The sequence below is a fragment of the Panthera onca genome, chromosome E1, assembly GCF_046562875.1.
Source record: "Panthera onca isolate mPanOnc1 chromosome E1, mPanOnc1 haplotype 2, whole genome shotgun sequence".
NCBI lineage: Eukaryota > Metazoa > Chordata > Mammalia > Carnivora > Felidae > Panthera > Panthera onca.
This window is the reverse complement of record NC_138352.1, coordinates 55,776,573-55,801,845: the sequence shown is the minus strand read 5'-3', so window position 1 is coordinate 55,801,845 and position 25,273 is coordinate 55,776,573. Positions and strand designations below refer to the sequence as shown.

Below are 25,273 nucleotides of genomic sequence, written 5' to 3'. Positions count from 1 at the left end.
AAAGATGCTCGAGGAGCCAAGGGGAAGCCTTGAGATGGGGGACTGGGGACCGGTTGGCCATCTGAACTTTCCTGGGTCTGGTGGAGGACACAGGATTGCTTCCAATCTGCGGTGTGAAGCAGCCCCTCCAATCTCTGCATCTCTCTCTCTCTCTCTCTCTCTCACACACACACACACACACACACACACACACCTGCCCACTCACCCTGTGAGCTCAACAGCCCCTGAGGCTGAGACCAGCAGAGAAGTGGCAGCTGACCTGAGTTGCTCCCTGTCAGATCAGAAGCAGAACTTGAGGGAGAGAAGTACAGGGCCGGGAATTTGAGTTCTGACCCAGGTTGTCACCCTGAATTCAGATCCTAATCTGTAAAAGGCACTTACTCTATCGTCGTGGGCAGCTGTGAGTGTGGATGGGCTGGAGTTTATGGAAGATGATAAACTGACCAGCTCTGTGCAGACATTAAATCCTCCCTTGCTTTGGGCCAGTGTCTATGTCTGGACTATTAAGACTCCCCAATCCCACGTTCTCTCCCAGTATGGCTGTCCATCTGCCTTCTGTCTTCCCACTAGGCTGTGGCTCCTTGAGGCCAGGGACCATACATGCCTTGCCCACTGCTGTGTCCCTAGCACTTAGCTCAGTGCCTGCACAGAGCAGGTACAAGAGAAATCCATGCTAAAGGCGTGAATGTTGATGAGCTAGAGGACGGCCCTCTTCCTCCCTGCACCTCCTCTTTCCCTCCCTCTGGCCTCACCCCCCACTCAGCCCTCCCCCACCCAATCCCTGGCTGGGCACCAGCTGGACTCAAGAAAGAGGAAGAACGTTTACTGGAGACAAACAAAACACTTTATTATCACAGTTTGGCTACAGTGAGAAAGTGGGGGCAGAGGTGGAGGGTGAAGAGTTGAACGTTCCTCTCCATCACACAGGCCCCGCACTCCCAGTCCCCCTCCAGCGAGGCCGGTAAGTGACTCTCTGCCCGGCCCTTGAGGAGTCAGAATCCTGACCCTGGTGAGGGTGGGGCAGGCATTAGGAGCCTGTCGTCGCTACGAGGCATCCAGAAAGATGAGAAATGTCAGCCATGCCTGGGCTCCCCATACTGGAAGTCAAAATATTCCCCAAAGCATCTTGAAAACTAGATTCCCTAGCGAATTCGTGGGACCCCAGGGTCAAGCTTTCCGGCCCTGGCTGCCTCTGCGGGCTTTACTGTGTAGGGAAGGGGACGTGAGAAGCAAGGCCTAGCCCACCTGGCATGCGCCAGGCACTTCGGTGAGGCCAGAGCGAGGGAGGACCCGGTAGGGGAACACTGCTGTTTAAATATTAAACAGGGTTGTCTTGTCTCCCACTTGGGAGACTTTCTGATGCTTCCGAGGGCCTCAAGGTGGGTACCCTTGGGCTAAGGGGTTCACTGGGGTTCTTCCCAGTGCCCACCACAGAGCCAGGCCAGGGAGCAGTCATAGAAATCAATACGTGGTATTTACCTATCTGCCTCCCAGTCCCGGGGACAGATTTTCTCCCTGCTACAAGCAGGAGAATGAAACTCAGAGGTGGCAGGAAGGACCCAAGAGTCCAGGGCTCCTTTCTGCTCTTTCTTGTCTTTAAATATTAGGTTTAAATAAGCATAAATATTAAATAAAGATAAATACACTCGTGGGGGAGGGTTTTGCTCAGGGCTTGGTGAAGTGGCGCAGAGCACGGTATGCCACCTCCAGGAAGCTCTGCAGGTTGGAGGCAACCAGGGTGCCTCCTGCCCGGCGCTGGAAGGCCGAGGTGAAGGTTGGCATGGTGCCCTGGGTGGGCGGCACTGCAGGGGCCATCCCCACGTCTTCCATCTGTGGGGGGGAAAGATGAGATCAGCAACCAGGCAGGCCCTGCTGCAAATACATTATTAAATGAGGAAACGCAAAAGGCTGATGGGCTGTGGAAGATCACACGGTTAATGGTGGGGCCAGGCCTTGAACCCAGGTCTGTTTCAAGGTCCAGTGATCTGTCTCCCGCCCTCATCTAGAGAGTGGGGAAGGGCCAGCAGCGAGGGGAGCCTGGGATGAAGTGGTAGCTCCTTACACACATGCCTGGGAGTGCTCCCATCCCGTTCCTAAAGAAGTGGGATACCCAAGCTTTCAGCCCAGTCTTTGGGGACCGGCTCAGTCCAGGCCCCGAACACTTGCCATTCCCAGCGAGGCTCTCACCTGCTGCCAGATGTTGATAGCAAAGTCGGTGATGTCCAGCTGCAGCATGTCCAGGGTGGGGGCTAACTCGGGGGATATCCCTGCCAGGGCCTGCAGGAGGCCCTGGTAGAGGAAGAGGCCACTGTGGAGTTGACGCAGGCAGCCCGTCTGCGGGACAGAGTAGGGCGTCAGAGGTTGCTGCCCGGGATGCTCCTTTTGGGGCCCCAGATTGGAGCCTGGAGATCCAGGGAGACTTCCAGACCATCCTTCCCTCCCCTCATCGCCCTCCTCCCGGTCCAGAAACTCACCAGCTGCAGGGCCTGGCTGGAGCAGCTGCTCAGGGGAGCCTGGGGGATGCCCAGAGCGTGCCCAAGCAGCAGCAGCTCCTCAGGGTGGCACAGCTTGTGGGCGGCACACTGGGGACGGGAAGGATGCTGAGTGAGGGGGTCCTGATGGGGCTGGGCTGCTTCTGCTTCCCGAGTCCAAGTCCTCCCCGTTTCTCCAAGATCTTCCCCTCCCTCCTGGTCCTGCCAGGCTGCTCAGCCCCATTCTGCCCTCCACTGTGATCCCAGGCAGCCGCTCCGAGAGCACCGAGAGCACCGTCCCTGCAACGTTCTCTCCCCCCAGTTCCTGGCCAGACTTCCGTGGCTCCACACCTCTCCCTAATTTTCTCCCCGTTCCCCCTGGGTCTCTCCTCTCCCATGTCCCTCCCTGATGATGTCTTCTTAGTATTCCCGTCCCCTCCCTCAGCTCTTGCCCCTTCCTCCCTCCATGCAGCCCTCTGGGTCTTCTTTCCTCCACCACCCCTCTCCAGCATCTTTGTCCCCTCCTGGCCTCTCACTCACCAGCCTCTCCTGCAGCGCTGCGCCATCAGCCTGGACCTTCCTCACTTGTTCTAAGCACTTGAGCAGGAAGCTCTGGGGCAGGGAGCTGGGAGGGCCCAAGGGGGTGGCTTCTTGCACCATCCAGAGTGCGCTGTGCCACAGCAGCAGCTGCAGGGCTGAGGGCAGATAGGGGCTCAGGAGACATGCTGTCCACTCCCGCTGGGGTCCCTTTCCAGGGCCCAGGTTCCCCCAGCCCCTCTACTACTCCATCCTCCCTCCCTGGGGCTGGGACACTCACCGGTCAGCTTCATGGGGCTCTGGGCAGCAGGCTTAGCAGGAGGTCTGGGTGGGTCTGCAGACTCTGGGCTCTGGCAGGGATCAGCTCCAGAGGGCCTTTATACATAAGCCCATGGCGGCCTGGAAGGAAATTACCTGGTGCTACGACTAAGGCTTAGTAATAACTTTATGCAAATTTGGCGTTCAGGACAATGCAGGGGGGCTGGGACAAAAAGCTGTTTGCGAAAGTTTTGTGAAATTGTGGAATCTCTGATCCTTCTTTGACGTCCAGTCCCCTTCAAACTCCCTTCCTCCCCTTAGCCCCACCCAGGCCCGAATTGCCCCAGGGTGTTTGATCAGAACCGCTGAACAAAGGCCGAGCCACTGATAAAAGCCCTGGAGGCTGGAGGCTGGTCAGACTGACTGGGGAAGAGGCCAGCCTCTGGGCAGCCCCTCCCTCCCTCCCCTGGATCTGCTGGAGCAGTCCCCTGGCACTCTCCCTTGGGATTCTCAAGCCACCTGCTCCCTAGGCCCCAAATTCTGGGAGGGAAGAAGCTAGTTTTACCCCCCAAACTCCCAGGAGGCTGCCTTCCTGAGTCCCCTCCTGATGGGCCAGGGGCCTGAGATAGGGACATTGGGGTCTTGCCTCCCATCTCCACCCCACACTTTGATGGGCATCATCCCAGGCTCCTGTCGCAAACTGGTTAGCTGGGAACCCCCCAATCCCCCTCCATGACTCATTCCTTTAAGCCCCCAGAATCCTGGCAGAAACCAGAGGAAACCGGATGTCTGTCCCAAATGAAGCAAGACCTTTGAGGCTCTGAGCCTCTTGGTTCACCTGACCCTGCCCTTCCTCCTCCTCCCGCACTACGCCTCCCTCCAATGGTGTCCACCAGCGCTTTGGAATTGGGGGCATCTGTGACACATGGCTTCCCAGGCCAGGTTCACTGCCAGTCAGAGTGTGTGCTGCCCTGAGCTGGAGAAAGGCTGGGAGTGAGAAAGAAGAAGCTGCCCCAGCCTCAAATCCTAGAACCAGGCAAGTCTTGGAGTCTGTTCTGACCCCAGTGAACCTGCGCCAGAGAGGAAAGTGCCTTGCCCAAGGTCATGGATAGCAGAGTCAGACTCACAGTTAGTCTAGGCCTCTGCCTCAGGCTTGAGGGTTTCCCACAGGACTTGGGGCCTGACCGACCACACCCAAGGCTGTCACTTTCTGTCCCAATTTACCTCACCTCAGGCCAAGGAACAGATTTCTTTGGATGAGGAGTAGGTGTGTCTGCCTGGGTGAGGCCACCTCTGGGGCTGGGGTGCCCCCCTGGTGGCCACAGCTGGCAGGGACTTCACGTTCCGATCTGTTCACATCTTGCCTCTGGTCTCCTGTCCACCTCAGGCTAGGCAGTTGGCAACCAAGCACTGACTGAGACCAGGTGTATGGCCAGCTCTGTGGGAGCAGAGGGGTGGGTTTAGAACTGTGGAGGTCAGGAGACTCATTTGCAAAACGTGCCCCTTTACCGTCCCCCAAAGAATCTCCAGAGGGCTCAGCTGGCTTCAGGTGTTGTGCCACACACTCTCCATACATTATTGGGTGTATTCCTTTCAACAAGCCCAGGAGGAAGGTACCAGAACCATTTCCCCTTTTACAGAAGATGAATATGACCTTGAAGAGGTTAAGTAACCTACCCAAGTAGCAGAACCAAGGTCTGCCCTGTGCCACAGTCTTAAACTCTTAACCATGGAATCTTTTTTTTAAAGCTTATTTATACTGAGAGAGAGTGAGAGCGAGAGCGAGAGAGCACGTGCAAGTGTAGGAGTAGAGCAGAGAGAGAGGGAGAGAGAGAGAATCCCAAGCAGTCTCCACACTGTCAGCCTGGAGCCCGATGTGGGTCTTGATCTCACAAACTGAGATCGTGAACTGAGCTGAAGTCAAACACATAACCAACTGAGCCACCCAGTGCTTCAACCATCAAATCTCTTAATCAATGTTTGGACTTCCTCACCTGTGGCCAGGAAGTTCTAGACCCAGACTCCTGTCTTTATCGACAGTCCAAGTGTGTAGGGTGTTTGGTTGGGTGGCCAGAATGGTGAGAGGGCTCAAAGATCACAATTTGAAGAAAACAGGCTGTTTTGATTGGGGAATCAAAGGAGGGGGTTGTTGCCTGGTCTCAAGGGCTGGACGTGGGACAGGGAGTGAAAGCCACAGCCGGCTAGTTTCCAGATCAACAGAAGTGACTAGCGGTCACAAGTGTTAGAAGATGGAGCGGGCGGCTTCCAGGGGAAGTGAGTGGCCCATCCCAGGAAGTGTTCTGGCATCCATTCCACAGGGAGAAAATCCAAATGTTGGCTGGCAATCATTGGGTACCTCTTATCTGTCAGGTACCTTCCATTACACTTTTGTCATTTCATCCTACAAACCAAGTGGAAGGATGTGGATTATACTCATTATAGACAAGGGACGGCCTCAGACAAGTGAAGGGTCTTGCCCAAGATCACAGAACTGGTCAGGCGGTGGAGCCAGGCGGGAATTGCAGTCAGGCTTCCCAAGCCCCTGTTGTTCCCATTACACTACCTTCCTGTTCAGATAAGCTGTACCTCTTGGATAATGGCTCAATCCAGACTTCGGCCTTACCCATGGGAGAATAAAGACCAGGTAGAGAGCCAGGGCTAGTTACTGGCCATGACGCACAGGCTGAGCTGGACCAAAATGATCTTGGGGCAAAGGGCCTGGCTCTGGAGACCCTTAGCTGTCATTCAGCCTTCCAGCTTCCAAAGGCTTTCCCTGGTGTTTCTTAATGGCCAGAACTGGTCAGCAACTTCCCCTCATGCTTCCTGTTTTCATCTGGTGCTGGACTTGGAGCATCTTTCTAAGGGCTGTGGAGTGACTCATTTGTTGCAGACTCGGCCCATGAGCCAATTTATGTACACCTCGTGTCAAGAAGGGGTTTTACGTTTTTAAACGGATGGGCAACAAAAGAATATTTCATAACTTGTAAACATCATATGAAATTCAAACTCCCGCGTTCTTGAATAATTTTTTTGCATATTATTTATAGCTGCTCTGAAGGGCAGAAGTGAATAGTTGTGACAGACTGTATGGCTCACAAGCCTAAAAAATGTGCTATCTGGCCCTTTGAGAAAAGGTTGCAAACCATGTGCACAGTGCCTATGTGCTAGGAGACACACAGCGATGTCCTCTGCGGCACTGTTAATACTAAACCAGTGCACAGCAGTAGGGGAAGGGCTAAATAAACTGTGGTCCATCCATACCACATATGCTTCCTTCCCCCCGAGCCCCTCACGGAATGAAAACTCAGCGAGGAAAGGAATTTATTGCTCTTAATAAAGCTGAATTGCTTTATTTAGCTGTTTCCCAGTGCCTAGGACAGTGCTGTGCATGGTATCACCACTAGATCTCAAAACCAATGGCGAGTGAAAAGAGCAAGTTACATTCATGTGATACATCATTTAAAAGATTAAAAAACACACAAAAATGCTGCAGCAACTTCTTACTCAACACGTTTCTGGAGGCAAGGGAAACAAAAGCGAAAATGAACTACTGGGACCTCATCAAAATAAAAAGCTTCTTCACAGCAAAGGAAACAATCAGCAAAACTAAAAGGCAACCGACAGAATGGGAGAAGATATTTGCAAACGACATTTCAGATAAAGGGTTAGTATCCAAAATCTACAAAGAACTTATCAAACTCAACACCAAAAAACAAATAATCCAGTGAAGAAATGGGCAAAAGACATGAATAGACACTTCTCCAAGGAAGACATCCAGATGGCCAACCGACACATGAAAAAATGCTCAACATCACTCATCATCAGGGACATACAAATCAAAACCACAATGAGATACCACCTCACACCTGTCAGAATGGCTAACACTAACAACTGAGGCAACAACAGGTGTTGGTGAGGATGCCGAGAAAGAGGATCTCTTTCGCATTGTTGGTGGGAATGCAAGCTGGTGCAGCCACTCTGGAAAACAGTAGGGAGGTTCCTCAGAAAACTAAAAATAGAACTACTCTATGACCCAGCAATTGCACTACTAGGTTTTTATCCAAGGGATACAGATGTGCTGTTTCGAAGGGACACATGCACCCCAATGTTTATAGCAGCACTATCAACAATAGTCAAAGTATGGAAAGAGCCCAAATGTCCATCGATGGATGGATGGATAAAGAAGATGTGGTGTGTGTGTGTATACACACACACACACACACACACACACACACACACACAATGGAGTATTACTCAGCAATCAAAAAGAATGAAATCTTGCCATTTGCAACTATGTGGATGGAGCTGGAGGGTATAGTGCTAAGTGAAATTAGTCAGAGAAAGACAAAAAATCATGACTTCACTCATATGAGGACTTTAAGAGACAAAACAGATGAACATAAGGGAAGGGAAACAAAAATAATATAAAAACAGGGAGGGGGACAAAACAGAAGAGACTCATAAATATGGAGAACTGAGGGTTACTGGAGGGGTTGTGGGAGGGGGCATGGGCTAAATGGATAAGGGGCACTAAGGAATCTGCTCCTGAAATCATTGTTGCACTATATGCTAACTAATTTGGATGTAAGTTAAAAAAAATAAAAAATAAAACCACAAAAAATACTGTATTTTGTAGAAGATAAAGTATAAAAACATAAAGCTGGAAGGCTACTTACGGAATTCATCAGAGCGGCTGCCTCTAGGGAAGTAAGGGAAGGGCCTGGGAAAGAAACAAGATGGGCTTCTGACTGATCTGTAATGGTTTTCCTTGGTTGAAAAAATGACATGATAACCAAATGTCACCATTTATTAAACTTGGGTGGAAAACTCCATGGGTATTTGTTAGGTCATTCTTTCTGCTTCTCTGTAGTTTTGTAATTTAAAACAAAACTCAAAAATCAAAACAAAAAAAACAAAAAAAAAAAAAAGAAAAAAACCCACCCAACCATAAAGTGGAGAACACAGTGAACTCTCCAAGCATAAAAAAGACACTAAGCTTCTCCAGGAAGAGAAAACCAAGCCAATGGGAACGAATTAAAAGAAACTTCCAGAAAGTGAGCAGAAAAATAGTCTATCATAGAGTCAAGGTGGGTGAGAACCAGGAAATCACGTCGAATGACCCCAACTCTCTGTAACAGGATGACATACTCTCCAATCTGTTACCAACCAGGAGAGGACCTGAGGCACTCTGGGCCAGGTGCTGACTCTAAAATTTGTTAGCATTGAGGGGCACCTGGCTGGCTCAGTCTTTGGGCATGTGACTCTTCCCCACATTGAGTATGGAGACTACCTTAAAAAAGAAAAAAGAAAAAAAACAAAAACAAAAACCTTGGGGCACCTGGCTGGCTCAGTTGAAAGAGTGTGCAACTCTCGATCCTGGGGTTGTGGGTTGGAGCCCTACCTTGGGTGTAGGTTAGTCTTTTTTTTCTGAGAGAGAGTTTCATTACACTTGGGAGGTGGCAGAAGCTTCAGGGCAAGTGGGCAATGCCAGATTACTGTGATCAAGGCTGGGATGGGACCAGGACCCAAAACAAGGCCAGTCGAAAACATGCCTTTAATGGAAATTAGGGATACTGCAAGATGAAAATCTTCAGTTGGTAATGAACACACAAACGAGACTTCATCAAACCCAGTGTGTCAGGTACTGGGCAAAGCCCCGGGAGGACACAAATGCCTCTTCATGCTCTCGAAGAACCTACAAGCTAGCTGGGAAGATAAGTCTTTCACACCACCTCCTGAGAGGATCTGATCTCGAGCGAGTGTTCCAGATGCCAGGGGGATAAATCACTGTGAGGCAGGAAGCCTGGGGGAGGTGTAGAAATCCTCGAGGTGGAGAGCCAGAGCGTGGCAGGAGAGGGAATGCAATTAAGCAGAGGCAGAAACCCACGAGGCCGTGTTCAGATAACAGCGCTTGGCAGGAACAGAGAACATGTACAGCAACGTCCCAGGCGCCAACAGAGAACAGCAGTAATTCAATGACCCGAGATGGGGAGCATCCCCGTCAGCGGCTGGGAGACGTCAAGACTGAGGCAGACACATTTCCCCGCTATCTGCAGCTGGAGCCACAAGGAGGCCCCTCCGGGCTGACCCAACTCTCACTCTCAGGGAACAACCCGTCTCCCATTCAGTAAGGGCCAGCTGGGCAAAACCTGCTCTCAACCTGCTGCTGCAGCCTCATCAGAGACCCTTCTCTCCTCTTGCAAACCTCCCGAGGGTCAGACCCCTGCCATTTCTTTGATCCTCTAGAGGTCTAGATTTTTTTTTTTTATTTATTTTTTTTTAATGTTTACTTCTGAGACAGAGAGAGAGAGAGAGAGCATGAGCGGGAGAGGGACATAGAGAGAGGGAGACACAGAATCAGAAGCAGGCTCCAGGCTCTGAGCTGTCAGCACAGAGCCTGATGCGGGGCTTGAACTCACAGACCGCGAGATCATGACCTGAGCCAAAGTCGGTCGCTCAACCGACTGAGCCACCCAGGCGCCCCTAGAGGTCTAGATTTTTAACTTCAGAGCCAGGTCATGGAATCTAATCCTTTATTGGACAGATGTGGGAAAGGAGATGGAGAGGTTTAGTGACTTGCCCAATACTGGCCAGCCAGGTAGATGGGAGAGAGGCCCTCCTGATGCCAGATCAGCAGCTCTTTACCCTGCCCTTGGCCTCATTCTCATCCACAGTCACATCAGGTCCCCAGATTACACTGGGGCTGGCCCTCCCAAGACCAGGAAGGAAAAATCTGGGTCTGTCAATACTGTAGGTATGAAGAGTGCAGTCTAGTTATTAAATGATGCACAAAGAGCTTTGGAGAACTTTTTATTGTTTAAAAATCATAATTGAGGCTTCAAAAAACATACAACCCAACACATGTCCCGATTCCAGTCCCAGACTTCCGGGAGAGCACAGATTCCCTCCCATCTTGCTGCCCACACCACTAGCCAGGACCCTGCCCTGGGGAGGCTGCCTGCCCACCCTCCTGCCCACCATGTGATATGTCACTGGCTGGGGAGGGGTCCTGGGGTGAGGTGGGGGTGACTGGCTCCCTGCACCCCTCACCCCCTGCACATATGCTGTCTGTGAGACATGTATGGTAAAGGGGCCAGTTCCCTGGGCAGGGGGCCCCAAGGGGAAAAGATAAAGAGCCATTCCCGACTCACCCCACTCCTCCCCAGCCCCCCAGCTCAAGGGAAGCTGTCATCATCATCTTCGGCCATCTCCTTGGCAAACTCCAAGTCCTGCTGCTCTCGCTCGCGCCGTTCCTGGGGCAAGAGGTGGGGTGAGGGCTGGGCTGCTGGGGACCAGTGAGGCTCTCTCACACAGTGCTTCACCGAGCCCAACCCACCCCAAGGTCAGGGACTGCCAGAGCTTCAGAACTACTCCCAGCCCTTCCAGAAACTGCCCCCCACTCTTCCCTCTCTGTAGGGAAGTTTGAGCTTTCAGTCTCATCCAAAGCAGAAAGCACCTTACCTCTGCAGACTCCAAGTCCTTGTTGTACGATTTGGGAGGAAACCTCATGGCCTGAATGAAGCACAGTAGAGACAGGAGCAAGATAAAGACAAGGCATGCACTGAACATATGTTTATTGTGCTCCTTCTGTGTACTGGGCACCACAACATGAATTAGGCTATTCATTCTTTAGTTTAGTCTAGTGAGGAGCTAGACATGGAAGGTAATTACTACTATACCATGTGGCAAACACTGGAAATGAGAATCAAGACATTCTCACTGGCCAGGGAGGGGGACTGGCAGTGAGGAGGAAAACAGAGGAAAGGAACTGACTGCTTGTGGGAATGGAGGAAAGGCATTCCAAGCAGAGGTTTCAATGTGTGAAAAGGCCTGGCCTGAGTTCAGTGGGGCCAGCCGGGAGGTGGGGGTGGGGAGGGAGGAGAGGAAGGAAAAGTGGGTAGAGAAGAAAAGAGCACCTGGGAAGTGAGCCTAGAGACAAGGGGAACCAGGTCACAGAGGGCCTTTCATGTCTCCCCGAGAACAACATTTACCTGATTTTAAGCAAGGTAACAACATCCCTAGTTTCTTGGGGCAAGAAGAGGCCAGGAAATTTGGCAAACAGAGGGCACCTGGGTGGCTCAGTCGGTTAAGCATCTGACTCTTGATTCCGGCTCACGTCATGATTTTGGGGAGCCCTGGGTTGGGCTCTGCACTGACAGCACAGAGCCTGCTTGGGATTCTCTCCCTCTCTCTTTGTCCCTCCCCTCCCTGCTCATGTGTGCTCTCTCTCTCAAAATAAACTTAAAAAAAAAAAAAAATTTGGCGAACAGTACCAGCACCTAACTCAGTGCCTGCCACAGGATAAGAGCTTAACGACCTTTTGAGGAACTAGATACCCACCCTACCTTTTCCACAATTCAGACTTCACTAAGTGTCTTAAGACAGTGATTTCATTTAATGTCCTCAACCCTGCAAAACAGACAGGGCAGGTAATCTCCCCATCGGTTTCATAGATGGAGAAACAGAGGTTCAGACAAGGTGAAGGACTCAGATTTGGAAGCAAATCTGGAACCCTGTACTGTGAATCCATCTGGTTCCCTCCCGGGCAACCAGACCCTTAGAAGCAGGCGAAGGTCGTATAGGCCCACATGCCAAGTCCTTCATTCACTCTGGGACCCCCTGCCCTGCCATTCAGGGACTTTACAGAGATGGTCTGGGATCTAGGCCAACCTCCTCTGAGGAATTCGCAGGTGCTGCTAACCCCCCTCTACAGCCCCGGCTTCTCACCTTGACGGACATGTTGTGGATATCTAGACAGAAGGAGATGCGCTGGTGGAAGGCCAGCTGGGGCTCACGGGTGGAGTAGATATCAATCATCTCCTTGGACTGGACGTAGCCCTTCTCGTGGTTGATGCTGGCCTCAATGACACCATCCCGGATGGCCTGCCGGCCCCCAAATAAAGGAAAAGTCACCAGAAAGCCCATCTTCTAAATCTGAGAACATCCTGTCCTGTCCCTCTCCTCCTCACACTTGTACACTCACTCACGTACACACACTCTCTGGCAACCTCCTGGCCTCATTGTAAGGCCAGCACTCCCTGAAAAGACCATGCCACTACTGAACCCATTCCCTTCCTTGGCCAGTGTCCCATTCCCACCCCTTGAAATATGGCAGGAGGGTAGCAACTGCAGTCCCGGAACTGGCCCCACCTTGGCAACAATGAACTCTGCATCCTCTGGGCTATCCAGCTGCAGCTTCTGGGCGATGTCGGCCAGGGAGATTCGGGAATAGGAAAGGCTGATCATGCGCACACCTGGGAGAGGAAGGAGCACTGGGGTGGGCAGGGTGGCCACAGACCCTCTGCCCACCCATGGACACCCACAGGGTTGCCACCATCCCTTGCAGAAGCTGATCTGGGTCCTGCTCTTCCAGCAGCCTCTCAGACTCAGATCCGCACCTGTCTTAATGACGTTGTGCCGTAGTCGGATGATTAGGGTATAGGTCCCATCTGCTTGAAACTTCTCTCCAAACTGGTCTAGGACCTGGTTGAACTTGGCAAGGTTTCCGGTCCTGACAGCTGGAGCGGGGAGGAGTGGATCAGATGACGCAAACAGGCAAACCCACTGAAAAGGCTACAGCGCTAGGGGTCTGGCAAGCTCTGGGAGCGGGACCACCCTTACCTTGAGTAAGAAGGAAGTAGGGCATGAGCGAGCGCTTGAGAGATGGCTGACGGAACTGTAGCCGGTCTGGGATCTCCCCAAGCAGCAGCTCCACCACAATCAGAAGCTTGTGCACCTGGCAGTGTGTGACACAGGAACACAGTGGGCAGGGAGCGCCAGCAGGAGGGAGAAGGGAGAGAAATGGGGCTTCAGTGCAGTCAGACGCATTGGGAAACAGGGAAAATGGCACTGCGATTAGGCCCATGCAGAGCTGGGCGTGGAATTGAAGATCTGCCTCCAGAGCCAGGTACTGGGAATATCTGCCTTTTTGCCCACACTGAGCCCTAAATTCCAGTTAATCTGGCTAATCCATACACACTGCTCTGCCATGGCAACAATCTGGAAGTACAGGCCAGATGGGTATGTCCTGTGGCTCCGAAATAGTGAGAAAACAGGGCTTAGTGGCCTAGGGAATGGAGTGTGGGTCAGCCAAAGATGCTGGTTAGAGAGGTGGATTGTTCCTGGAGGAGAGGAGGTGAATGTGTAGAACAAGTTATCTGGGTAGAGGCAGAAGCTCAGGAAGGAGACTGGCAGAACCTCAGTGAATGACCCGAGTATGGATGCAGAAGGCTGGCTGGAAAATTTGGCCCTTCCTTCTCCATAAAACTATGAGTACCTCTGTGCGCCTACCATGGATTCAGTACCATGGGAGGAAAACTGTAAGAGGGGTGACGCCTAGCAATTAAGGAGCTTCCTACCAAGTGGGACGAACAGGAACACAGACAGCTAGATCGTGTGATATCAAGAGTCACAAGAGAAGTAAGGGGTTAAAATGGGTAGTGGGCTGGGGGCACCTGGGTGGCTCAGTAGGTTAAGTGTCCGGCTTTGGCTCAGGTCATGATCTTGCGGCTCGTGAGTTCGAGCCCCACCATCAGGCTCTGTGCTGACAGCACAGAGCCTGGAGCCTGCTTCGGATTCTATGTCTCCTCTCTCTTTGCCCCTCTCCTGCTTGCACTCTCTCTCTCTCTCTCTCTCTCAAAAACAAACATTAAAAAAAAAAAATGGGTGGTGGGTGATCATGCCCACACCCACCCATATAATACCCATGATGTTGCCCAGTTCCCTGGAGTAATCCATGAGTGAGGGGAAATGCAGGAAAAAGGCTAAAGTTAATATATGCCATAGGATTCTGATGAAGCAGAAAAAGGAAGGAGGTTGTTTCAGTCAAGGAAACAGATTAGAAAAGAGGTGGATAAGTGTGAGGACACGCCCCAAGAAAGTCTGGAAGGCGATGAAAGATGATGGGCCAGTCTAAGGACGTGCTGTTTTGAAAACCAGGCTGAGCTCAGATTTGGAGACAGTATGCTAGTATATACACACTAGTTAGGAAATGCTGAGTAACGAAGTCCTTGGTATCCTAGTCCCTAAAATAGGTGGCAGTGGCACCGGACCGTAATGCCCAGCCTGCCTACCTCACAAGACTGTAATGCTCTATTGTGCAGGTAAGGCAGAGCAATGCAAGCTTCCTGGGCAAGGCAGGCACAGGCCTGGAGCTCTTTTTAGTTAGGCAGTTGTGTGGAAGCTGGGTTGGTAAAGGGGAGGATGATGACCAGAAATGCTAGTGGCCTGAACAAGGGCACCAGTGATACCAGAGAGGAGACAAATACAAAAGACATGGGGACAAATCAACAGATAACTTAGTGACGTGGAAGGAGGGGTGGTGGTGGTGGTGGTGAGTCCGGGATGATCCTGAAGCTCCTATCTTGATTGGGAGAGCAGAAGGAAGGACTGGTAAGGGGTACTCAGAGGGGTTTGCTTTGGACAAGCTTTGTGTGAGGAGTATCTATACAGAGATGTGTGGTGGGAAGCTGGATTTGTAGATCTGGTGTTCATAAGAGGGGTCAGAATTAGTATCAAGCTGAAGTCTGAACCCCCAAACTCATATGTTGAAGTCTTTAACCCCTTAGGACCTCAGAATGTGACTACACAGGCACCCCTCAGCGATATCACAGGTTCGGTTCCAGATCACCACAACAAAGTGAATATCACAATAAGGCGAGTCAAAGGACTTTTTGGTTTCCCAGTGCACACAAAGTTGTTTACACTGTACCATAATCTATTAAGTATGCAATAACATTATATTAAAAAACAAAAAACACTATATGTACCTTAATCTGAAGATATTTTGTTAAAAAACGCTATCATCTGGTCTTCCAACAAGTGGTAACCACTGATCCCGGATCAGCATAACTGATATCATAATGAAAAGTTTGAGGGGTGCTTGGGTTGCTCAGTCAGTTAAGTGTCTGACTCACGGTTTGTGAGATCAAGCCCTACATGGAGCTCTGCACTGACAGCAAGGAGCCTGCTTGGGATTCTCTTTCTGCCCCTCCCCAGCTCATGCACACACTCTCTCTTAAAATAAACTTAAAACAAACAAACAAACAAACAAACAAACAAACAAACTTTGAAGTATTGTGAGGAAGACCAAAATGTGACACAGAGACATGAAGTGAGCAAATGCTGTTGGAAAAATGGCGCCGAGACACTTGCTCATTGCAGGGTTGCCACTAACCTGCAATTTATAAAAAAGCGTGTATGTGCGAAGTACAATAAAACAAGGTATGCCTGTATTTGGAGACAGAGCTTTTAAAGAGATAATTAAGGGGCATGAGGTCATATGAGTGGGTCCTAATCCAATATGACTGGTATCCTTACAAGAGATTAGGATACAGTCAGGCAGAGAAGGAAGACCATTTGAAGAGATTAGAAGATGACGGCCATCTATAAGGAAGAGAGGTCCTCAGGAGAAACTAACCATGCGGACACTGATGTTAGACTTCTGGCTTTCAGAACTATGAGGAAATAGATCTCTGTTGCTTAAGCCACCCAGTCTGTGGTAGCTTGGTGTGACGGCTCGAACAGACTAAGATAGTTAGAAATGGATTCTGGTGAAGCATCATGGAGGTCTGTGTTGAGCCATGCAAGCAAGGAAGCTCACCCAAGGAGAGAATGCGAGTTTCAATATGGGTGAATAAGCTTTCAAAGTGTTGTAGACCCCACTTTAAACCTGAGGCCTCTTTTTACACATTTTCCTTCTCCCTGCTTTACTTCAAGCTAGCTTCTCTTTTTCCATCCCTTCCTAGCTCCTCCAAGGCCTCGGCCCATCACCTGTTTGCTTAAGTCCCTCTGGGTGGAAGTTTCCCTAACTCTGCTTCTTCCTCTCTCAAGCAACCACTCCATCTCTTTCCTGGCCAAAGATCTCTCACTCTAGCCCTTTCTGCTCCTTCCTGCTGCCTGGCTCCACCACAGAAAACTCTGAAACCTTATCCATCTTTACCAGAGTAAAGTCTGGTTTGAGAATCCTACTTTACCCCACAATGTCTCTCTCCAGGACACAACAATTTATATGCTAATTACCTGTGTTTTCAGAAACTTTAGTGTATGTCCTATGTTGTAAGTAATCAACATTCTGCATATGTACTGTGTATGTCTGAAAAGCCATTCCCTTCTGGAAAATTCTACCAATTTGCAAGCACCAGATTAAATTTAACTTTTTAAAGATGTCTTTAATTATTTGACCAAAATCAAACCTGTCTTTCTTTGAACTTCTGAACAGAAACAGACCAAATCTCAACTACACTGACTTAATCATTGTACATTTTCATCCTCTCCTCTTTCAAGCGCACTAGGAGGTAGAGGTCACACTGACGTGGGAACAGAGGTTTGTAGTCGAGAAACCTGGGTCCAAATTCTGGCTACCAGGCTCTGTGACTTTACAAAGGTTCTCAAGCCTTTCTAGGTCAATGTTCTTTACCTATCTCACAGTGCCTAATACCAAGGTCACCACTCAAAAAAAAAAATACTTGGGTGACTGACAGCTATTAGGTGGCCAAGGTTTTTCCACCCAAACCAGTCAGCCTTATGGAGATTTTCTGGATTCCCTGGCTACAGAGAACACTGCTCCCAAATGGGCATGTGAGAAACCAGAGAAGAGCCTGGGGATTCTCAACATAATCCGGGCCCGTGCCTGGAATGACTGTAAAGAGCGCTGGGGCAATGGGAATATTCTAAACCTATCTACCAAGGAGAATACTCTCTCTGAACATAACCACCAGAGGTGCAGCTAGTATCTGCTTAATGTGCTTTGACCAATGTTATTACGCACAAATGCACTATGCACAATGATACACCTTTTGGATAATGAAGGTTAGGGACACCTTCCCTGGCCTGTGTAGGGAAAGAGAACCAAAGCCTTATCAGATGAATAAGTAGTGTAGGGATGAGAACTGCTGCTCACCGTCTGTTTGAAGCCAACAGCTGTGTGCTGAGGGGCCTTACGAAGGGCATTGGTCATTGTTCTCCGGGCCTCTGAGTACTCCAACTGAATAGCTTTGATTCGCCCTGGGGGTAGAGAAAGGAGTGGGTCAAGAGAATGGCATCATCCAAAGCCCCTTGCAAACCAGTGTCAAATGGGTGTCTCATGCACCAAGTGAGCTGAGACACCTTCTGATCTGACTCAAGGGTCGGGCCCATCGCTCACCTGTGTAGTAGAGGTACCTGGCCCACTCATTGTTGTTGGCCTGCTCGGGGAACACGGACTTGGACACCAGCTTCTCAGCCTGGTCGTACAAGCTGTAGTGTAGGTAGTTCCGCAGCAGGAGGTTCAGCAGGGTGGCCTGCCCATCCGCATCATGCCGAAGGGTGGCTGTCCGGAGCCGAGCATGCAAGAAGCTTCAAGAAGGGAAGAAAAGAGATATCAAAGGGCTCAAATAAGAACTCTTTGAATTGCTTTGAGCTCTCCATTCTCTCTCAATTCCAAAAAAAGTGACACAGACTGCTTTTCTGGTTATTCACTGAATACTCAACTATTGAGTGCCTGCGGTGTGAAGCACTATTCTAGGTGCACCAAAAGGACACAACTCTGCATTCTCGTGGGGGTGACAGACAATGATCATGATAAGTAAGTGTATTACTTAGCATGATAGGAGGAGATCAGGGCTATGGAGAAATGAGGGTAAGTGTAATAGGGAACACAGGAGGTGAGGAGGATGGGGTTGCAATTTTAAATAGCTTGATCAGGGTAGGACTTGCTGAGAAAGGAACAATTAAACAAAGGCTTGAAGGAAGCAGGGAGAAGAGCATTCTCGGTAGAGAGAAGAGCATGCCTGTCATGCCCCAGGAAGAGCAGGGAGGCCAGTGTGGGGAGTCAGGGGAGCAGAGGGTGCTGGAGTCAAGAAGGCAGTAACAAGGGCCGGAGCACATCAGGCTTTATGTGCTATCACGAGGACTTCAACTCTTCCCTGAGGAAAATGGGGAGCCACCACAAGCTCTAAGCAAAGGAGTGAAATGTTTTCTAGCCTGTCCTTCCACCCTTGACCTACCAGTCAGTACTCCCTTGATGTGGAGTAAAGGGAAGAGCCTGGGGGATAGTTCTTAACTTTAGGGTCAGACCTTGGCCACCCGTACCTGCGCACCACATCCAGCTTGTCCAGGAACTCATAGACCCGGGCATGATAGTAGTAACACTTTGCGGCCACAAGGTCCAGGGCCCGGCGGTTCTGAGTGCTGATCTTCTGCATTAGGTCATCAGAGATCTTCTGTGCCTGGGGAGGCAGCCAAAAGAGAATCTAGTGGCAGTTCCTCAAAAGCTTGGACATGGAGCAATCACATGAGCCAGCACTCCCCTTCTACGCATAAATCCAGGAGAATTGGAAACATGTTCACATAAAAGCTTGTATGCAAATGTTCATAGCAGCATTATTATTACCAAAAAGTGAAATGATCCCTCCAAGTGCCCATCACTGGATATATGGATAAACTAAATGCAGCATATCCATACAATGGAATATTATTCACCCACAAAAAGGGCTGGATCACAGATCCACACTACGACATGGACAAACCTACAATACGTTATGCTAAGTCAAAGAAACCATACATAAAAGGCCATGTATTATATAATTCTATTTATATGAGATGTCAGAATAGGAAAATCCACGAGCCAGAAAATGGAGATGAGTAGTTGCTGGAGGCTGCGGGGAATGGGGAATGACTATTAACAGCAATGGTGTTTCTTTTGGGGGTGATGAAATTATTCTGGAATTAGACAGTGATGATGGTTGTACAACCTTGTGAACACACCAAAACCCACTGAACTGTACACTTTATTTTTTTATAACTGTTTTTAAAGTTTATTTATTTTGAGAGAGAAAGAGCCTGAGTGAGGGAGAGGCAAAGAGGGAGAGAGAAGAGAATCCCAAGCAGGCTCTGTATTGTCAGTGCAGAGCCTGACACAGGGCTCAAACTCACAAACTGTGAGATTATGACCTGTGCTGAAATAAAGAGTCAGACGCTTAACTGACTGAGCCACCAGGAGCCCCATAATTGATTTTATTTTAGATCTTCTTTTTTTAAAGTTTATTTATTTTTGAGAGAGAGAGAGAGGCAGAGAGAGAGGGAGGAAGAAAGGTGAACTAGCAGGGAAGGGGCAGAGAGAGGAGACAGAATCTGAAGCAGGCTCCAGGCTCTGAGATGTCAGAGCAGAGCCTGACACAGGGCTCAAACCCAAAGGCCGTGACATCATGACCTAAGCTGAAGGAGGATGATTAACCGACTGAGCCACCCAGGCGCCCTTCATTTTATTTTAAGTACTCTCTGTACCCAATGTTGGGCTCGAACTCATGACCTGGAGACCAAGAGTCAGACGCTCTACTGTCTGAGCCAGCTAGGTACCCCTGAATTGTACACTTTAAAGGGGATGAATTATGGGGCATCTGGGTGGCTTAGTCAGTTGAGCATCCGACTTTGGCTCAGGTCATGATCTCACAGTTCATGGGTTGGAGCCCTCCCATAGGGCTCTGTGCTGACAGCTCAGAGCCTGAGCCTGCTTCAGATTCTGTGTCTCCCTCTCTCTTTGCCCCTCCCCCACTTGCACACACACTCTCTCTCTCAAAAATAAATATTAAAAAACTAAAAAAAATAAAATAAAATAAAGGGGTGAACTATATTTAGAAACAAACAAAAACCAACTCAAGGCAAGGTAAGGAAAAAACAAAACAGGAAATTGAGAGGGACCTGTCATTTCTTAAGCATGCTCTTGGGACAGTAGCTGTGATGGCAAAGAAGTTGGCCCCAGTCAGAGGGAGAAGTGGTAGAGCAGTATCCATGGAGTTGTTCGGTCCCATGAAAAGAGCTGCTACTTTGTGAAAGCTTACTATATGCAGATCATTGTGCCAGTATTTTACTTAATGCCAACAATGATCTTGTAAATTGGGCACTATTTTCCCCATCTGACATAAGGCCAGGAGAAATTAATTTGCCTAAGGTATAGCTGGGATTTGAACGTTGGTTTCTATCTCCAAATCTCTATCCTAACAGAATCCACGACACCGGCACTATGCCACAGACAAGCACAGAATGGTGGCCGCTAGCCCCTTCCCATGGTATCTGAATGGGAGCTGAGGGGGCTTCCTGGATGTGGAGTTAGGTGTGTTCCCACATGGGGTAAGAGTCTGGGGGCTGTTTAAGAGCCCAGTGATTCTCTCCATTTCTTCACCAGAGACAATCTCTCCCACAAAACCCATGCACTGCTTGGGACATGTTAACCTTGCCCACTGGCCCTGGATACCTCTTTGTAGCGTTTGCTGTTCATCAGGAAGATGACCACGAGGAGCTGTAGATAGGCTTCCACCTCAGGCAGGAGGGGTGCTGATGCAGCTTTTCCTGTTCGGGGACGGAACTGTAAATCAGCTTCGGTGTCCATGGGCTAGGAGAAGACATGAATTACTGTGGAAAAGCTCAGTCAGATCAGTCAACCAAGAATTTACTAAACACCCACGATGAATGCCTACTATGTGCAAGATTTTTCTAGGTATTGGGGATGCAAAAACAAAGATGGCACACAGTCACCTTCTGAAAGAAGTCAAGGAGGCTGGCAATAGAAACAAGAAAAGGGTTACGGGAATGTAACAGACATCTTTACAGAATATAATGGGGACAGAAAGGATGATGTAAGGACCCCCTCAAAAAACCTACAGTCTAAGTAGAGATTAAACCACCACACCTGGAACCACTGCAAATTTGATCAGATAGGGTTTAATAAAGTAACATAATTCTAGAGATGAGATCAAGAATAATGAGATACAATTTTTTTTTTGTGGGAACAAAGGAAATTTGGGGGAAGTGACATATACATAGTACTTATTATCAGATCTAGTCACCAAAACTGGAATAATATGCAACAGCTCAAAAAGCAAACATGTTGGGTGAATTTAGAGATATAGGGTTAAAAAACATTCCAGGTGAGGTTGGGGGGAGGATGCTTTCTCGTTCCCAGACAATACACTCTTCTTCATCATTCCACCTCAAGGGATTGTTTGAGTTTTCACATCTATGGAACAGCCTGTGAGCGTATAGGATTTTAGGGATGAAGGTGGCTGAAGGGACAACGTGATTTGAGAAGGGTCAGGACCTGTACATAAGGGGGATTTTACAGCCAGAAAGGAAAAGGAGAGGTCTTTCGTGGCATGGAGACCACTGCCTGCACCAAATTTCATCAGCATTCACTATGTGCCAGGGAAGGTTCTAAGACATTCCTTTACTCAGCCTCATCCCCCGAATCTGTTCACTACATTTAACAATGAAAATGAGGCATAAGGAGGTTAGGTCACTTGCTCAAGTCCCACAAGTACCAAATGGTATAGCTGGGGTTCAAATCTGACTCCACCTCCAAAACCTGTATTCTTTTTTTAACATTTTATTTTGTTTTTTTTATTTATTTTTTGAGAGAGAGCACACTCACACAAGATGGGAAGGGGCAGAGAGAGAATCCTAAGCAGACTCCACCTCACAAACCGTGAGATGATGACCTGAGTTGAGATCAAGAGTAAGACGCTTAACTGAGCCACGCAGGTGCTCCCAGAACCTGTGCTCTTAACCACTGTTTTATACGTCCTCCTCAGTGAGGATTCAGAGGTGGTGGTACCTTCTCCTAGGACAATGGAGACACCACCCAACTGGAGGAGAGTGCTCGTGCTGAGGAGCAGCGTTAAGTGAGTTTGGTTCAAAGGGTCCTGATTCCCAGTTTTTTTCCCTGACTCAGAAGAATGACACTATAGGGCAGAAAGATGGTTCCCTTGTTAGGGGACAAATGAGTCTTAAAATGGGCTGCTTTGCTTCACTACTCAGCTACAGCAGGTAATCAGACAGATCTTCAGGATGGGAAACATTACATCAAGGGGTGGGGTGGGGGGATGTGGTCTGAGACCAAGCCTGCATACTTTAAGCACCTGACTCACTCACCTCTTCCAGAAAGGGTAGCAAGAAGTCTCGAGTGGCATTATTTGAGGTGAAGAAGCCATGTACAGCCTTATACAGAACGTAGTGGTTGAGGCGACGTGATGTGGAAGGGAGCATCCGCAGGGCCCTCAGCACAAATCGAGGCTCCTTGCCCGAAACTGCCTTCTCCAGCTGTTTCACATGCTCTTTAATGTCTGTGGAGGACCACAGAAGAAAACAATGTTACTTCCAATTCTTCCTATTCCCTCTCACCCTCCAGGCAAGTAGTTCTAGGGAACCTCTTATAAAAGGGCAAGATGTAGCCAACCACTTCTTTTGCCTAGTAGGGTTAAGCAATACTTACAGATGCCAAATAATGATTTTAAGACATAACCAAGAGACAAAAATTAAAGCTGGGGTAGGGGAAAGGGTAGAGGGTGACAGAAAGAGGAAGGTAAAGAGAACAACAAAAAACAAGACAAATACATGGAGATTTAACAGATTTCTATACAGGAAAAGACTTTCTAAATGTAAACAATGGTAGAGGGGCACCTGGCTCAGAAGGCTCTTGATTTTGGCTGTCATTATCCCATGGTCTGTATAGGACTTGGCACTAACAACACGGAGCCTGCTTGGGATTTTCTCTCTCCCTCTCTCTGCCCCTCCCCCACCCTCTCTTTTTCTCAAAATAACTTAAAAAAAAAAACACAATGGGAGAAGTCATACACATACACACACACGTGCACGCACACGCATGATGAACTCCACTCTAAAAAATCCTTCCGAATAACTGAACAAAAAAAATATTTGCAACAAATGTGACCAGAGAGTCATGTTCTTATTTTACAAAGAACTTGCATAAATAACTAGGACAAGTAAAAATGAACACAAATGGGAGGCCTGGGTGGCTCAGTCAGTTAAATGTCTGACTTCGCTTGGGTCATGATCTCACAGTTTGTGGGTTGGAGCCCAGCATCGGGCTCTGTGCAGACAGCTCAGAGCCTGGAGCCTGCTCTGGATTCTGTGTCTCCCTCTCTCTGCCGCTCCCCCACTCACACCGTGTGTGTGTGTGTGTGTGTGTGTGTGTGTGTGTGTGTGTGTGTGTGTGTGTGTGTGTGTGTGTGTGTGTGTGTGTGTGTGTGTGTGTCTCAAAAAAAAAACATTAAAAAAACCACAAATAGACAATACAAAAAGAAGAAATATAGCTAACTGACATGAAAATACATTTTACTAGCTTTTGAATAATTGCAAATGGAAATGTTTTCAACTACCAAATTGGTAATATTTAAGAAATCATAACAAAGTTACCAGTGAACAGGATATTTCTGTTGGTATAACATAAATCAGTACAATTTCCCTGGACAATACCTACCCAAAACCTTAAAAACGCCTACCCTTTCAATTCAGGCATATTTAGAATCTATACTGAAGAAATAATTGTAAAGGTAGACTAAAAACCTGGTCACAAAGATGACTGTTGAAAAATTATTTATAACAGTACAAAACTGGAAACAACTAAAGTGTCTAGGAATAAGGGAATACATTTCATTGGTAGTTTCTTAGTTACCTTTGTACACTTAGCATAGGGTGTCTGGGTCCCATCAATGACACAGTAATGATAACTGCTAACATTACAGAGGGTTTACTATGTGTCCATCATTAGGGAGAAAACCCAATGAACAATCTGGTTCCACTTGATCCAGAGTTGGGAAAATAGCACAAGGGTCACAGTGGGAAGCTCTCAGTCTACCCACTCCAAATGTGGACAGGATCTCTAAGAAAAATGTGAATTTGGAGGAGCAAGAGGGCTGTAAGAAACTGGAAACAAGCACTTAGGAGAAAAGAAATGGAGGAATTGGTTCATATTTTAGGTCGAAGATATTAGGAACTCAAAGATGACACCTAAAAACTTGCAAGTCTGTAAAATGTTTAAACTCTTTAGAAACAGGAGTAAGGGAGCAGAAGTACATTGGGATTGTTGGGGAACCTTCGTTACAGAAACAAGAAAGCAAGATACTGAGTAGAAAGTCTTCCCTTAGGTGAATTTACTAGAGATAGCTAGCAAAAGAAAACTTTTGTAGTCTTAAAATTCAAGGGCCAGTATTCTGCGTCACCCTGACACCCTTTATACACAAATACAAACACTGGTTTCTGGTGGGATCAATCATATGCTGGGGGCGTTAGAATCAGTTCGGTGGATGTAAACAGAGTAGGTCAGAGAAGACCTAGAAGAGGGAGTCTACAGGCCCAGTGAGACCTACTTCTAGATGCAACTCAGGCAGAGGAAGGTGTGTGTGAAGGGAGGAGTCCGGAACCTGGAGAGAAGGTTCAGTTATTGGGACTGGGGTCGGGAGTGTCAGGGGACTGGAGGTGGGCACTGGGGATATTCCTAAAGAACCGGGGATGGTGGAAGCTGCGCTGCGGATCCCGAGGAGCTCTGTCATCCGTGATCACAGCACGTCCCCGGCCCGGGCTCTCGTACCCTCCAAGGTGACGGTGTCCAGCTCTCGCTGGGAGTGCTCAGCCGCCGCCGTTTTGCTGTCAGCTTCTCCCGCTGACGCGCCACCCGCCGCCGCCTCCTCTTTCATCTCCACATCCTGGGGAGTCGGGGGCGGCGGTGGTTCTTGCTCCCCTCCGCCCGGCGGCGGCTTTGCCTTTTCCGCGCCGCGGCGGCGCCCCGAGCCCTCCTGTTTCATGGTGCCCGGGGTCGCGGCCTAGTCCGGGGACAGAGACCGGGGGTTCGCGTGAATCCTCGCACCAGAAATCAGGAACCGAGCCGGGCCTGCACACGAGCGCGGGCTCGCGACGGGCCGCACGATGACTGAGCAGCTGCAAACCCTTTCCCGGCGCTGGGCCTTCTGGGAAACGCCAGGCCCGGCGGGCCGAAAGCCGAGTCCACAAAAGGGAAAGAAATCAACAGCCGAGGTGCAGGATGGAGGCGGATCTTCGAGGAAGGAACGGGGAGGAGTCTGTATGGGTTTGGCCCGCTTTCTTTGGAGTGCTTCAGTGTGTTGATTTTCTGGTGTTCCTCTCGAGTGCATTTCCACGCACGTCCACGAGATGTCCCCTCAGGCTCCAATCTGGGTTACCTCGGACTCAAGAGCGCCCGAACCGACGTGGAGTAGGTA

The 25,273-nt window shown here is 49.2% G+C and overlaps 2 protein-coding genes across 4 annotated transcripts; both read right to left on the bottom strand.

Annotated features, from left to right (window-relative positions):
• Window positions 1–836: 836 nt before the first annotated feature.
• Window positions 837–9,481, bottom strand: CSF3 (colony stimulating factor 3). Of its 3 annotated transcripts, none has more exons than XM_060646172.3 (6): window positions 4,496–9,481; window positions 3,289–3,407; window positions 3,012–3,166; window positions 2,475–2,582; window positions 2,188–2,334; window positions 837–1,830 (listed from the first exon to the last, which is right to left on the bottom strand). In XM_060646172.3, exons 2-6 carry the CDS (start codon window positions 3,299–3,301, stop codon window positions 1,666–1,668), a joined length of 588 nt encoding a protein of 195 aa, XP_060502155.3. In that variant the 5' UTR covers window positions 3,302–3,407; window positions 4,496–9,481; the 3' UTR covers window positions 837–1,665. The 3 variants fall into 3 exon arrangements, with proteins under 3 accessions (XP_060502155.3, XP_078293303.2, XP_078293302.2); XM_078437177.2 differs by having other exon boundaries at window positions 3,289–7,244; window positions 7,943–9,481; XM_078437176.2 differs by having other exon boundaries at window positions 3,289–9,481.
• Window positions 9,482–10,063: 582 nt separating this feature from the next.
• PSMD3 (proteasome 26S subunit, non-ATPase 3) lies at window positions 10,064–25,021 on the bottom strand. The gene is made up of 12 exons (XM_060646168.3): window positions 24,628–25,021; window positions 22,170–22,360; window positions 20,497–20,634; window positions 18,336–18,472; window positions 17,410–17,600; window positions 17,167–17,270; window positions 12,888–13,002; window positions 12,665–12,784; window positions 12,417–12,520; window positions 11,994–12,149; window positions 10,728–10,778; window positions 10,064–10,519 (listed from the first exon to the last, which is right to left on the bottom strand). Exons 1-12 carry the CDS (start codon window positions 24,839–24,841, stop codon window positions 10,442–10,444), a joined length of 1,599 nt encoding a protein of 532 aa, XP_060502151.1. The 5' UTR covers window positions 24,842–25,021; the 3' UTR covers window positions 10,064–10,441.
• Window positions 25,022–25,273: the final 252 nt, after the last annotated feature.